This window comes from Propithecus coquereli, unplaced genomic scaffold (assembly GCF_000956105.1).
Source record: "Propithecus coquereli isolate 6110/MARCELLA unplaced genomic scaffold, Pcoq_1.0 Scaffold235, whole genome shotgun sequence".
NCBI lineage: Eukaryota > Metazoa > Chordata > Mammalia > Primates > Indriidae > Propithecus > Propithecus coquereli.
In genome coordinates this window covers 628,631-644,758 of record NW_012147897.1, presented here as the reverse complement: position 1 = coordinate 644,758, position 16,128 = coordinate 628,631, and the positions used below count along the sequence as shown (strand labels likewise).

Here is a 16,128-nt window from a genome sequence, read left to right as displayed (position 1 = left end):
GAGTACTATTCAGCTTTAAGAAACAATGGTGATATAGCACCTCTTGTATACTCCTGGATAGAGCTGGAATGCATTCTACTAAGTGAGGTATCCCAAGAATGGAAAGACAAGCACCACATGTACTCACCATCAAATTGGTATTAACTGATCAACACATAAGTGCACAGATAAGAATAACATCTATTGATGTTGGGCAGGGGGGAGGGGGCATGGGGAAGGGGGGAGGAGGGAGGAGGGCACAGGTATATGCATACACAAAGAATGCAATGCACACCACCCGAAGAATGGACATGTTTGAAACTTGGACTTAGGGCGGGGGGCAAGGGCAACATACGTAACCTAAACATCTGTACCCCCATAATATGCTGAAATAAAAAAAAAACGTATAAAATTATGCACAGGGAAAACGCTTGTGGAAAATAAAGAAGAAAAAAGAAGGAAAAGAAAAGAAGGAAACAACAAATGTTAGAAGGCAAGGGAAAGGTACTACCAGGGAAAGAGGCTAAGTGGGAAACAAAATGACAAGATACTTGGACAGATAGAGTGGAAATGAACAAGACTTATGGAGAGAATTGAGGGACTGATAAATGTAAACAAAAAGATAAAGGAGAGAGAAAATCACAATATGACAATGTATGGGAGCATCTGAGTTCACAAATGGTCCCGCCTCCTCCGACTCATCCAAAAAACCTGATTCCTCAGCCAAAGCTTCCCACTTCACCCTGAGCACTCTGAATCCTTCCCTCTACCCTTTTGCTGCATCAGAGGCTCCAAGGGAGACCACACCAACCCCCAGGTTCCCAGGGAGCTCTAGCACTCCCACCAGGCAAGGCCTTTAGCCCTGTTTGAAGATGACCAATGTTCATCCTTGTCAAAATGGACAACTCCTGGATCTCCAGAATTTGGGAAAAAGGCATGGCCTAAGACTCCATTTGGCCCGTCAAAGGGCCAACCATCTCCATGGGCTGTGGATGAAGGAAGCTGTGATCACAATGAGGAAAAGGGGGAAAACAGGGCCAAAATTGTCTTAAATAAGCCTCAGGGACTTAGGATACTGTGCAAGGGGCTGCTGTTGGGTGTGTGAGAGGGACAAGGCATTATACATTTAAAGGAATAGGGTGCAGCCAAAAATCTAGATACTCCTTATCTTCTGGAGTGAAATAAAATGAGGACAGATGGCAGACACTGAGTAAAGTTTACACATTAGACACAAAAACCTCTCCCAAAATGGTGGGAGAAAAGGAAAAGAAAACATAAACTCTGCAAATTTTTATAAATAGATTGGATCAACTTTGAATAGCATTTCAACAGATTTGGGAGCTCTGTAATGCCCTTTTAAAAGGAAAATGTGCAATCTTCCTACCTATTTACACTGCAATGAACACCCCTCCTCTACCTATTGCTTCACTGTACCAAAAATGTCTTCCCTGTGTTATAGACTTTGCTTTCATTAAGATTTTGTCTGATTTTTTTTTTCTCAGAAGCTGAACTAGGTGGGCTGAGGTGTGTTTATGCACTGGGACCCTTTGTCCTCTATACAAGGCAAGACATCCCCTCTCCCACGTCAATTTCTTACCCCATTTCCAGAAAGAAATTTTGATGTCTACATCTTTACTCTGTACCTGCTGGAAGGTCAGGGGAGTCACGTTGCTCCAGATGGAAACTGCATTATATATAATGTCTCTCACTGTGAATGGCTTCATAGCATCTGGGTAATTGATGATCCTGAGATAAGAAATTTCTAAATGAAATCGTTCAGAGATATGGGAATTATTTTAGCTCTAAAAATGAATAACTCTGCTTTAGGGAAAATCACTTAATATGCTTAGCTCATTTTGCTCCTCTATCAAATTGAGCTAATCCCAGATGAACTGAATCAGAAACTTAAGGAATTAAACATGCAAATATAGATTTCTAAAAATTGTAACAAATACCCCACATTATTCTCAAGTAAAGTCTGGGAACCATACCCCTGCATGGTAAATGGGGAAAAAAAAGCAATCAATCAATCAATCAATGTGAACTAAATTGAAATGTGTAGCATTCTACATAATTTAGTATTGTTTTGCTTTAGATGTCTCCAATATATTTCAAGTCTCCAATATGAAGATTGACCTAGGCAGGGAGTAAGTTTTCAAAATTATATCCTAAAAACGCCTACACACCTACACAATAAAAAGAAGAAAGAAAAGATTTGACTAAGGGAAGAATTGGGTTTGTCGCCAAAAGATAGTGGTTAGGCTCTATTTTCTGAAGTTGTGGTTGGAAGAAGCTAGAATGAGATGGCAGAATTGCCTTCTCTGAAGGAGATTTTGGGCTTTGGAGAAACTTCAGGGAAAGCAGAAGACTACTGCAGATTTGCCTCTAGGAAAGGTCTTGTGGAAAGTCCTTTGAAATAAATCACCCCACACTTCATCCAGGCCTTAATAATAAGTACCTGTAGGTCAGAGTGTACTTATACCATTTGGACCCTCCTGAGGAGATGGAGGAGTTACCCCCAGCAGGTACCCCATCGCGGGGCTGCTGTAGCATAGTATACATCTGCTTATCTAGTAGGCCTGTCCCATTTGGTTGGAACTATTGCAGGAACTGTGTCTGTTTCTCTTGGGTAAGGCATGGCGACTCCTTCTTGGTCAGGAAGAATTGTTGGAAATAGTCCTGGGTGAAAGTTTAGGAAGGATGAGTACTTAGAGACAATAGGGCAGACCCACAGCATGAGTTACCCAGAGCACAGCCTTCTCTGAGAGTCTCAGATGATGTTGCTTTGTCTATCTGTCCTTGTTAAAGCTTCTGTTCACAGTCCAATAATGGAAACCATCCCTGATTTTCTGTGTCACTGGTGAGATGATATTAAGTCCAGGTAACAGAATAAAAGTGATGTAGATAAGCTGTAAAATTTTTTCTAAAAATAAAGCATCCAAGTTTCAGGATAGAGAATCCCCAGTATAAAGGCCCTGAAGGTATTCCCTGGGAATTGCTCAGGAAAGATGGCCTCTGGTCTTTCTGACTGACTGAGGGTTTCTCAGTCAGGACAAAATCAGTGACTTAGGAGGACTTATAGTTTGTCCGATTTTTGTGTTACCCAATCCATTTGCATCTATACCTTCCATTCCATTAAAATACTTTTAAGAGTCCATCCTGTACCTATTCTTTATCTCCACTGATTTTTTTTTGCCCGTCCAGTGTGCCAAATCTCAACTTCTGTAAAAAAAATAGCACCTTGCATAATAATCAGTTTTTCTCTATCTATATTTGAACCCTACCTATACTCAAAGTACTTTAAGGGCAAAGCTGATGTCATATGCAACTTGATGTAAACCCCTTGGTTAATTTTTGCATATTGTATAAGACTACATTTGCCTTTATTTTATTATCAGCTAAACTGGTCTCTCAGAAGCAAATAACTTACTTTATTTTTCCGGGCTAAGTATTAGCATGAAGTTGGTCTAGGTCCCTGAGGAATTACAAAATATATGACTGAAACCAGTTATAAGGATTTTTAAGTATTTTTGATACTCAAAAGGTTTGGAGCAAATCCATAGTTTCTTGAGGAGTTGCCATGTGTTTTAAACAGATTGGGAGATTTCTCCATCAATATGAAGGGCATATTAGTTCATTTGAATTACTTCCCCTGATCTCTTACCAGCTAACAGGCTCAGAGATACATATACTGGAGTATTCACCATATGTCATATGGAAGACTAAGAGTTTGGGAGATGAGCAAAGGGTCTGAATTATTCATTAGGCATAAAAGGCATAGTCCCTAGAGCCCAAAATACTTTTAGGGGCCATGAAAATCCTTTAATTTTTTTTAAATTGAAGAAAAAAAATGAACTCATAGATTGAAGAAAATGTTTTCATATGTAACGCTAATATATTTAGTTATGTCGTGCATTCATATACACACACACACACACATACACACAAACACACACGGAAGAAGAGCCCACAAAAGTCGCAATGTAATAATGCAGGCGTGATCAGTGTACCTACCTTGACAAAATCCCATCCTTCAAGGTCTGTAGCAGGGAGCACTGGAAGGGTCAGACAACAGGGCAGGAAGATAGTGACTGCCAAGGTGGCAGGCTACATGGCAAATGCTCATTTCTCCTACTGCCTGAATTCATGCAGCCCACACGGGACACCAGGCCTTTATAGCTGTGCCAGCAGCGTCCAGTGACTCATGTCACTAGTTTGCCCTTTCTTTGCATCAGTGAGTGCTGTCATTGCCCATACCTGGTGAGGGCAGAGTGACCAGCAGGTCTTGACAATGACGGCAGCCATGGGATTTATTTTTATGCTCATTTCACACCTGAAGGCACTCAGAATCCCAGACTATAAACTTAGTTGAGGAAATACAGGTAAGTTTCAGGATATAAGGGACATCATTGTTTAAAAATGGGGAAAGGAAACAAGAAGTAGGAAGTATACGAACAATTCATTACAACTGTATCTATAGAATAATCCCTTTACTGATCAGAGACAAATGCGATCTTGCTCCAGAAGCTAAAGAGAAGAGAAAGGGTGAAATTGAAGAAGGAAATAGTGTCCACTGTAATGAAGACCCAGATCAGCACGTGAAAAATCTCAAGACCCACACAGAAGAGATTTAGGAACACACAGAAAAAGGTAGTTAATAGTTATATGTTGTAGAAAATAAATCATTGATAAAAAATTGACATATATAATATTCACAGGAAAAGGTTTCATTTCATAGCTTTAGAAATCACATAAATCTGGGAATGGATCTTAATTCCACTACTTAAAAGCTGTTCTGCTTTAAGCAAGTTATTGAATAACACAGTGTCTGTCTCCTTCTCTGCAAATTAGGGAAACTAATGCTATTCACATAATATGGTAGTAGAGGAGATTGAACTGGTCCTGGCACACAGGAAGTCACAATTAGTAGGAGCTGCTTTGTAATTGTTATTGCATTCACACAGACCCAGAAATGAAACAGAGACAAAGACTTGGAGATAATAAGAAAAAGTGAATCAAACACCAGTCTTTATGGCGCACCTTCCAGGTGCCCAGACCTGAAATGGCCTCTCCCATAAAGAGGACACAGAGGGAATAGATGGGGTTCCATTTCTTACCCTCCAGGAGCCCGTCCTCCAGCAACCACAGGGACACCTGCTACACGAGTCCTCAGAGGACATGGTTAGTCACGGCACTGTGCTTCCCTCCCTCTTATCAATGCCAGCTCCTCTGAAGAAGCCAATCGGGAAGCAGTGACTGTGTAAAGAGTGGAAATCCCATGGCTAATTCTAGGCAGGATGTTCATTACTTTTGACTCACCCCAAAACTTCTAGATTCCCAACTGCATGTCAACTGATCAATTACTGGATTGACCTTAATAATTTTTTCTCCCTCTTCCAGAGGCCCCTATTCCTTAAGCGTGATAACACTGGGCCTTGTTGTCTCTGCAAACAGTCTCAATAAATCAAATTGGTTTGCCTTCTACTATGTCTTGAAAACCCACATGGCTCTTCCGTGGTAATGCAACTTCCGTCAGTGCCTCCTATGGAGAATCACGGCCCTCTCTTCCATGTCCCCAGGCCTGTGCTCCTCAGGCCTGTGCAACATCTCACTGAGGCTTCCTTGCTGCAGCAATATTTGGCATTGGGGAGTGGTGAAAGAGAGGAAGTGGGGACTGTCCCAGCTGTGATCTTGGCATAAGACCAGGTTCACAATTTTATTTTATCTTCCTGACAAGTAGAGACAGAAGCCAGAGTTCTGGCCATGGACCTACAGTGAAAATGGAAAAATAAGCAGCAGGTATTAAGGATGGAAACTAAAGATCATGAGGGAATTTGTAAAAAAAAAAATACAGTTATTAGAGGCCTATTATGAAATAATTATGTTGTATTATGCCTTTGGTAAAGATTAAAATACAGTATTAACAATTTTATAGGTTAAAAATGAGACTCAAAGAGGACACAAAACATATCAAAATCACACAATCAATGAAGAGAGAAAATTAGCTTCAAATCTAATACCCAAATATTCCATTAATAGCAGTAAATAACATGATACATATGTATAGGTAGGTCATCAGATAGATGGCAGACAGACATAGAGAGAGAGAGAGAAAGAGAGAGAGAGAGAGATGACTACGCTCAGCAGCACCAGGGAGCAAATTACTGAACCACATGTTGAATGAAAGATGTGAGATGTGAGACAGCAAACCACCAAACTGTGGTACTACTATACGATTGCATTTACGTGAATCTCAAGAACAGGTTAAACTGATTTACAGAAAGGAACCAGCATCGTGGTTGCCTCTGTCGTGGAGGGGATTGTTCGTAAAGGAGCACAACGGAAATTGCTCAGGGGATGACATCGTCTATTTCTGACCGGAGTCTGGGTAATACAGACATATTCGCTTTTCAAAACTCGCTAAACCATACACTGAAGGCCTGTGCATTTTACCATTATACTTCTATAAAAATAAATAAAATTTAAATGGATAAAGAAAAAAAATATGGATCAATAAGGTACCAAAAACTATACCCATTTCTCCATGAGGAACATAGGATTATAATATAAACGGTAATGTGTGTGGCCAGAGGAGTAGACAGACAATAGTGTTCTTGATGTTATTGTGAGTGCTATGAACAATTTTATGTTCTAAAAGAAGAAAGTTACATGCTAAAGATATGGGTAAATAATGGAATATCTACCAGAAGAGTTGTTAAGACTAGAGGTACTTGTGAGATACTTGGGGATAAAAAGAATACCCTAAATCTGAAAAAGCCAAGGTGGATTTAAGAGGAAACAGAGATATTTATTGTTAGACAGGTATGGGATAGAGACAGTTTATTCCTGATAGCCTCCATCAACTTTGTAAGATATGAGTTTGTTCAGTGAAACGTCACAGTGATATAGGCCTTATCAGATTCTCAATTCAAAGCTTAATAAACTGAGGCAAATGAAATACACAAACCTTTCCATGGAAATGGTAAAAATATTAATATCTGTGTCTGTGTCTGGCTAAGCCAGACTATTTATTCAACAAGGCATGATGCTTGTCTTTACTGGAAGACCTTCATCATTGATACCATCAACTTACCATTGATGTTCCTGTAGCCTGAATGAATTCAAAAATCTAGGCTCAGTGGAGTCACAATGAAAGAAACAATGTTGAAAGTTACTCAAAATCCATAGCAGCACTGAAAGAAGAGAAAAGAAAAAAACTACTTCCTGCATCTCTTTCATCTTCTCAGGTGCTCTGAACAACTCACTTTCTAAACCCCTCACTATCATCAGGGATCCTTGAAGTGCTCCTGCATCCTCTCCTGCTAAGTTCTCTTTACTCTGTCCCTGGAGTCCACATTACCCTCTTGTGCTTCACTTGGAGCTCAGCTTCCTCCAGCTAGTCTAGACTTCTTCAAGATGGTTAGAAATCTCCCAATCAGAGATCAGCACAGAGTGTAGCTCTTTAATAACTCTGACCTGTTCTTGAAATTCTGGTGCAGAATTGGTATTAAATGAAACTCACCCAAAATTTCAAAATATCCTGTTGTGCACAATAAAATATATAAAAATTATATTTTTCAATTAAAAATAAATTTAAAAAATAAAGAGCCCTTCTATGTTTACAGGCCCGTACACTACACTGTAGATTCATTAATGATAGAGTTCTTCAATTTACATTAATATGTGTAGTTCAGTCTTTGGAACCTAGAAGGGACTCATTATTCATTAGATGAATATAAGTGTTCAGTAAAAGAATCTCATAGAATCTAGTGAGACTGGAAGTGAATTTTTTATGACTATTTATTTTGCTATTTGTAAACGTGAACATATAATTCAGAAAAATCTCTTTACACAGGTCAGGTTATCTTTATAATAGTTTATTGAGCACATATTGTGTCAGGAGTGCACTATCTTTCTTCATCAACACAACCAACTGTGAAGTAGGTGTTTTATCATACTCATCTTGTAGTTAGGGAAATAAAGTTTTGACGTCATTCGGCTTTCATTTGGACAGTCACAATGCTCAAGGCAATACACAGAAGTTATGAACAAAGAGTGCTTTACTGTGAAGTCAGATCCTTCAATCGCTGGACTGGACCAGCACTTTTCATGAAACTGCTCCATCTCTCCAGGTGCCACATACCCCTTTGACGCTGCTTCTGGAACTTCCAGGGTGCGCCATGCATTCTGAGAGGGTAGACTCAGGTGAGCAGTCACCTGTGAGTCTGACCCAGCATTCAAATAAATGAATGCTGAGTGCTGAGAGCGGTCTTAACTAAGAAAGCAAATGATAGACTTATTAATGATTCAGCTGCAGAGAAGGGGAAGTATGTGTTTGAAGTATGACAGTGTTTTCAAAACGTAATATGCCTATGAATCACCTGGGAATATGGATAAAAATACAGTTTCTGTTCCATAGTTCTTGGATGGGCCTAATATTCTGAATTCCCAACAAGCTTCTAAGTGGTGCCAATGCCGCTGGTCTAAACATCATACTCTTTGAGTCGTCATGAGATGGAGGGTGTTGGGAATGTAGGGAATGTAGGAGCTATAAATTTAACCAGAATGTTTTAAGAAGGGATGCCAGCTTTTATATTTTATTTTAAAATTCAAAACTATGAGAAACAGGAACCCAAACTTTTCTAGTAATAACATCCAGTTAGCTAAATAATATGTTTATGTTGTTATTTCTTGATTTGCAGTTTTAGACAATATCTATTTACTTATAATAAATAAGAATTCACCTGAACTGAAACCCCTTTTTTCTATCTTATCCTTCTTAATATGTTTATATCATTATTTTAGTTTCTCCATTGACTATGCTAAACATTTAAACAATATAGTTATAATTATACTTCTCATTAAAACAAATGTAAGCAATACCTCTTGATTTTTCACTTAGTAAAATGAGGATATTTGTGTCTACAAACATTTCCTTCAACTGACTATATTTTAAAATTGTTTATTTTTTTTGTCATTACAGATAAACCTCTCAAACTTTTTCTTTAAAACTTGAAAATCAACAAACAATATTTATAATTCTGTTACTATGGGGATATAAATAGTACAAAATAATTGTATGTGTATTTTCTTCGTACAATTTGTAGTATTTTCTTTCTTCTTTTTTTTTTTTTTTTTAGTTTACTTTTACCTTTGCATTATCTTGCCTTAGTGACCTCCTTATATTGTTTTGTAATCTTTTGCCTTCTATGGTTTCTTTTATGTTTTCCATCCCTAGATTTTGCTCTTTGCTTACAAAAATTTTGTCAAGTGTTCAATATACATATTGCATCAAAGACCTTCATGCGTACTGTTACCCCAAAGAAGGAATACATGGGTCACAGGAGATGTTGTGCCTTCTGTCCTAACAACTGTGGACTCTGCAGAATTAAATTCACTGGTCCCCAAAGGAGGTACACTTTTTCACAGGGAAATTGCAGCTATCATCTGGCAATTTTGGTGTCCTTGTACTGAGAAACCAAAAGGCAAATGCAAGAAGGGGATGTACCATATTATCAGGGGTAATTGACCCTTATCCCCAGGCAAAGGAAAAGCTCCTGTTTCACAAGCAGAAAAGCCAGGTCATGGAATTATATCAGAGGTTCATTCTAATGGCAGTAGTCAGTTCAGAGCCCTCGCCTGTATTGACAAAAGTTTTATTGGAGCTATATTGCAATTTTACCTTTCCTTCTAACAAATTCTGCTTCCTCCTCTTTTCTTTCACAAGTATTGAACCTCTAATACATTAGGTTGTTTTATGACAGAGGGTGGGAGAATTAACATAGCACTGAAGCAAAATTCTAAAGATGAATTACTCTTTATTCCATAGTAATGTGAATTGTTTCTATTTTTATTTCATTTTTTTTTTGTTATTGGGATAGAATAAAAGTATTTAACAAATAAATACCTTCAAATCATGTACTTAGGGCTAATTAACATAAGGCACCATCTGTCCAGTGTTTGCTGCTACTACTTTGTTGAGCTTCAAGCAATCTATAATCATTCTCCAAGGCCTGACTAAAGTTTGCAGAGATGATGAAGGTGAATTAAAAGGAGATATGGTAGGGACAGTGATGTTAATTTCCATCAATGACTTTGAGGTGTGGTATTGTTTTAGAATCGATTTATTAGCCCCAGGAATCTGGAGACAGTTTCCTAGACTTCCACTTGGCCTTCCTCATTGTAAAAGCTCTTATTCTTTAAATCAAAGACATAACTGTAGGGGTTGAGGTATTACCAAACACATCAGTCCCAACTATACATTCCAGATATCCATCTCAGTTAAGATCCCATATGCAACAGTCCTAAAAATGTCAGGATATTCATTTTTCACCAATGTGCAGTTACTCAAGCAAATGATCATCAGTCCCTTTGGGGAAGGATAGATAAATTAGTACTATGGAACTGTGTATAAGTACCACGGTGTTAAAAGAACCTTCTACCTGGAAATCTGTTCACTTGTTCAATCATTTGGTTTGGAGTCTGAAACCAACTCAGGCATGGAAACTGGGCAAAGGCTTGTGAATTCTTAGTGGTCAACTGCTCTCAGCTTCATGGTTACCCATCTTTTATTTATTTTGTGGATTCAAGCTAAGAAGCATCATTTTAATTACCAATTATTTTGTCCCTTTGGATGATATAAAATATTAACTATTTCCATAAAATGTTAACTATTTTCACAAGATGTGGCTCAGTCCTCCTTTCTGCTATTCCAATCTTTTCATTTATTCTGATTGTGAAATCCTCTGATCTCTATAGTTTCAAGGTTCTATCTTCCACATTGCCGTTCATGAGGAATTAATGGATCAGCCAGCCTTTCCTTACAGCAACTCTGGTTTACAGAAGAAAATCACCATTGAACTTCTCAGCTAATCTGGTGCTTCTCTCACCAGCAAATTCCTTAGGTTTAGGAAGTAGTGTGTCCTCCAGGTGTCTCCAAACACATAATTACCTGGCAGATATTCTGGCTGTACCTAGTCTATTCATTCCAGCACACTCACTCCATGAACCTTTTAATTTATTTTTTTAATTGCTTAACTGCTTTATTTTATTGATTTATTTATTTATTTTATTTCAGAATATTACATGGTATAAATGTTTTGATTACATATATTGCCTTTGCACCGCCCGACTCAGACATACAACCATGCCCAACCCCCAGACTTTGTGCACCGTATTTATTTCTCCTCCTCTCCCCTCCCACCTGCTTGATGCCCTATGAATGTTACTTTCATATGTATACATAAGTATTCATCAATTAGTACCAATTTAATAGTGAGTATTCTTACACTGCTGATGGGACTGCAAACTAATGCAACCTCTATGGAAATTAATATGGAAAAACCTCAAAGAACATTTTAATTTCTTCCTCTATCATCTGCCATTATTATATCTCTTTTTTTTTATTCAGTATGAGCCATCGCTGTTTATATGCTTCTGGAAACAGTTTAGTAAAATATTTATCCATGTCCTCAGATCTTAGCTGGATATAAAGCACTATATTACAAGTATATTGCAAGTAATATACTCTTTTCTACTGGGTTTTGTTTTCCAGTCCCTTGAACTGAGCATGCTCAGCGTCTAGTATCATGCTTACTTTGATGTATCTTGCTCGTGGATGTTAGCTTGTTCTCGCAGTTCCATTTGGGTATAGTCCCTTTTTTCTCTAATCGGACTCCATACCTCACCTTCTGGTTATGCGGCAAATTATCCCCAGTTTTAGACCATGTGGCAGAAAAGTAGGTGAGGGGTAGTCCTAAGAGGGACACATCTTGCCTTGAAGTACTGAGATCTCTGCATTAATTCCCAGAACAGGGGAATAGTGTAGATTCTACTTCTCAGTAAGGAAGAATAGGCTACTTCTGCATAATCGGAAGTTTCAGAAGAGTCTGGGGAAGTCAGAATTCTTGTGTCTATCCATCAAGATTTCTCTGCCCATGTATTATGGCCCTAGGTTTTCTCTATTAAGACTTTGATCTTGGCATAATCTGTCTTGGCTGGACGTTTAACTATGTCTAAAGTTCATTCCCGACAAGTCAGTTCTGATATTGATCGCTTCCTTTCTCTGCTCTCTGCTGGAGGAGGTGAGAGCTTAGTTTGTAACTAAGAGGACTCTGGCTTTGACACCTGGCTTATAATTGCCCAAGACTCATTTCCAATTGTCAATTATGTCTCCACAGAGCATCACTGACACTGACACAGAATCCCATACAACCTGGAATCCAACCAAGGAATACACGTTTCAGTAAAGAAAGTCAAGTAGGTGGGACCCTAACAATATGATTCTCTTGTTCTTTCTCAGACTGCACTACCAAGATGTTGCTGGTCTGACAGAGTTATGGAATGTCCTGTTAAAGCCGAAGTATCAGCTCAGTGATGATACCTGAGAGATGTGGCAATATCCTACAGGACACAGTATAAACCTAAATCAATATCCCTTGAGTTATTCGTCTTCAACAGGGAGAAAACATGAATATGGTGGTGAATATAGTGTTGTCATTGCTAAACATGACTTCTAGTTACTCACGCAAACAATCTTTGTTTTTATTCAGACTATGCTGGGTGCTGTTGGTTTAGAGGTCTCGGTTCCAAAGGTAAAAACATTATACAAAATGACATATAGTTCACAAAACTTTCAACTAGAGATGCCACCATGTCATTTTAAGATACCAGCAAGCAATGAAAAGTAATGAATTAACTCTAATAATCAAAAGAAGTTAGAAGTGCTGCTAGTCAATGTGGCCAAGTGAGAATGTGCTTGCCATTAGGAGATCCTTGGGCATCTCTCGACACTTCTTGACCTGTTTTGATAGTACACAAACAAATGCAAAAGCCACAGCCTGAGAAGTTTATGATGCCCAAAGATGAAATACTAGCTAAGAAGGAAAGAAATTTAAAATGGGTAGTAGAGGAGAGAGCTAATATATATTAGCAATAGTTAGAGGCTCAGGACAGCTGCAGTATAGTTAAATAATCCCAGTAACCAACTGCTTGTCACTTTCCAATGGATAAAAAAAGGCCAATATGAATTCTGAAAAAGCTTCTTCCAGACTTGGTTACTGACGTATTTGGATCCAAGCATGCAGTGATTGAATTGTAGTTCACGTTGTGATGCATCACCCAGATCTCCTTGTCCTGTCAGGCCTAAAGCACCTGTTCCTCTAGTGAGAGCGTTATAGCTGACAGGTCTCATTTGTGTCCTTCTTAAGAATTTCTGTTTTCTGAATGGAGCTGAAAGGGGCAGCCTTGCAAATATAACAGAAAAATGCCTAATGCCACAATTTCCCCAGTAATAGTTAAAGATCAGTCCTATGAGTTATCTCACTAACAGGTACCCTGCAGGAATGCTGTTTTGCAAAACTTCTGAAAAGAGCTGAATGAATGAAAAAGATATGTAAATCTCTGTCTTGCAAAATTATTTTTTTGAGAATCTGCTTTTACAGAGTTCCTGAGTAAACAGCAGAAGAACAAAGAGCTATAGCCTAGACCATATCTCAAGGACAGATTCACATCTCCTGTTGATAATCCCTTCTCCAAGGAAAGGCAGAAAACCAACTCTGGGACTTTGACATCCTGCCAATTTTGTTATCTGCCTGCCACCAACAAGAAAGAAAGGAGCTGATGCAGCATTTTTATAACCTCTTTAAAAGGCCCTGATAGCTGGTTTTTGGGGCCAGCACAGTCTTTCTCTTTCCACCTTTGTGCTGGTCCTTTTTCCTTCTCCCAGGGAAAAGTAAATGAACCTTTTCTTTCTATTCTAATCTCTGTCTGGAGAAATGTTTCTCAAACTCAGCATGCACTGCAATCGCCACCCTAACAGGAGCCACTTTACCCAAGGTCATGACTCCTCCCTATGGGAAGACTACATCAGATGACCAGTCCGTAGGTGGTTAAAAAGGATCAGAAACTTTCCTTCAATTCAGCACAATTCTGAGTTGGAGTGATCTTGGCCCCAGAAGTCTCTGAAGGATTGAATGTAGCCTTTGTTACAACAGAATGGAGTTCAACTTCTCTCTCTGCTAATTCTACATCCTTCTTTTCCCATAACTGATTAACCTGAGAACACTCAATGCACACAAATGTTCACCTCAAGGTTTAATTCAAAAAGAACCCAACCTACAAAACATCTTTATCAAAGACATATGTGAGTGACACAGGAGAAAAATTCTTCATAAATTACATCACAATAAAAGACTAATTTATTTACTATTAAAAACATTACCACAAACTATTAAATTAAAAAAAAATGGACAAAGGATATACAGACACTAACCTCTAAAAAGAATTTCAAGTGTTCATGAACATTAAAAGAAGACTAACAGCTCTCATTTTATGAGGTAAAAATTGTATTTATCAACAATTGAAAACTCAATTATAGTGGCACAAGCAGAATGACCAAAAAAGTAAAATGTCACCACTTCTCTAGAAGAATGTGAAACTTCAGGTGAAAGATCAATTCTCTTGAATAGGTGAGGGAAGGACTCATAGGGGTATTAATCATGGACAGCTGCTTTATATGCATAACAGGAGTTCAGCTGAATTCTTTTTGTATATAGACTAATTTAAGCACTCATCTGTGTAAAAGACCTGTGGGCCTTTTAGTCCCTCTGGGTTTAGCTTCCTGAGTTGTAGTCCCTAGAGGCCTTTGTTCTACTTGTTCTACTTCTACAGGGTAGAAGGTCTAGAAACAGACCGTCATTATCAATATGTGCACCTAAGAGATGGGATTGGGGTGACTTCATCCTGGGTTCATCTCTTTCTGACCTTGAAGTGTGGACCAACTAAGACAGATCTTGGTAAGTTCCTAAAAACCTGATGGTCCAATTATAGATCTAATCAATCAACAAAATTAAGATGGGAGTCTTATGCCCAATAAGATGTTACAATTTTAGTGTTCAGTAGTTGCTTCCATCTCAGAATATACTCAAGAGTTCAAACAGTCTTCATAACATCATCCCGCCAACATTAAGTAACACAGTACCTGTTAGGATGGAAAGCCTGGTAGGTGCTCATGCAGAGATTAAGATATATAAAAGTTAAAAATGTTTATTTTATCTTCTTAGAGGAGAGAGAGAATGAGAGAGTGAGAGAGAGAGAGAAAAGAAAGAGGGAGAGCAGGGAGATGGTGTAGCATCCCAAAAAAAGAGAAGTGGGTGCCAGCAGTGAGGACAAGAGGCTTGTTGATTTTATGGCCACAAAGAGAAAGAAAAAAATAGTGATTGCTGTCAGTTGAAACAGAAGCAGGAGTAATTAGCAGGCAGCTGTGAGGTGTCAGGCTGTGCATCTTTCTCTCTTCCTGGAAACTTGGTTTTCTCTGAAATGTAGTCAGACTTATCACAGGGGATGTGATTTTGTCCCTGGGATGTGGTTTTGGGCAGGAAACGGAGGCCTGGAGTTTGCTCCCCTGCTGTCCCTCCAGGTGCTTCTCAGGAACACCTTGAAGCTGCAGAACAAATTCTAAGAGCAGTTTCTGGCAAATGTAAAGAGAGTGATTTATATTTCCTTTTTGTCTGTTGGGCTCCTTTCAGATGTTTGTGAAAACAGAGTCCCTGCAGGGTGCCTGGGAGAGAAAGAGAAAGAGAGCTCACGGTATTGATCTTTAGCTATTATTAGAAAATTGGGGAATTAGATATTTTCCTGTTATTTCCTCAAGGCCACTCCTTTCACGCCCATCAATATAAAGAGCATGATACAATCTTATTTAAAGCTTATATAACAACTCCCATATAAATATTGAACTTTATTTTAACTTCATTCTTTAAAGATCCTTAAAGGCGGACTTTAATTTCCTGTTTTTTTGCTTTTCTTTTTTTTGCATTTTTGCAAACTAGAGAACTTAATTGAGTAGACCCTTCTGAGCTAAAGACAGAATACTACAAAATCTCCTGTGCAGTGTTCTGTTTTCCTCTGGATTCTTGAAACATGACCCCCTTTAAAGCAAAGTAAAATAGTTTTTTCCAGAGAAGCATAGAATTTTCTAAAGAATGAGATGCTATCTTTTTTTTTTTTTGTGATTCAGGAAAAGTAAAGGTTTATAATGAAGAGTAAATAATGTGCCAGTTGAAAATTTTATCCCATTTTTTTTTTAATCTAGAAGAGTTTTTACAACATTTTCTTCTACCGTTCTTATTGTTTCATTCCTTACATTTA

The 16,128-nt window shown here is 38.3% G+C and overlaps 2 protein-coding genes across 2 annotated transcripts in view; one reads left to right on the top strand and one right to left on the bottom strand.

Moving 5' to 3' along the window:
• Positions 1-810: 810 nt before the first annotated feature.
• MMP26 (matrix metallopeptidase 26) lies at positions 811-8,161 on the bottom strand. Its single transcript, XM_012645547.1, is given in 5 exon segments — positions 811-965; positions 1,577-1,725; positions 2,438-2,658; positions 3,994-4,086; positions 8,123-8,161. Coding segments are annotated over 5 exon segments (657 nt in total).
• A 5,593-nt stretch (positions 8,162-13,754) lies between these two features.
• Positions 13,755-16,128, top strand: part of LOC105811445 (olfactory receptor 51A4-like) — an 8,503-nt gene continuing 6,129 nt past the window's right edge. Inside the window, 1 exon segment of the mRNA XM_012645639.1 lies at positions 13,755-13,774. Within this exon segment, the coding sequence (XP_012501093.1) occupies positions 13,755-13,774 (20 nt within the window).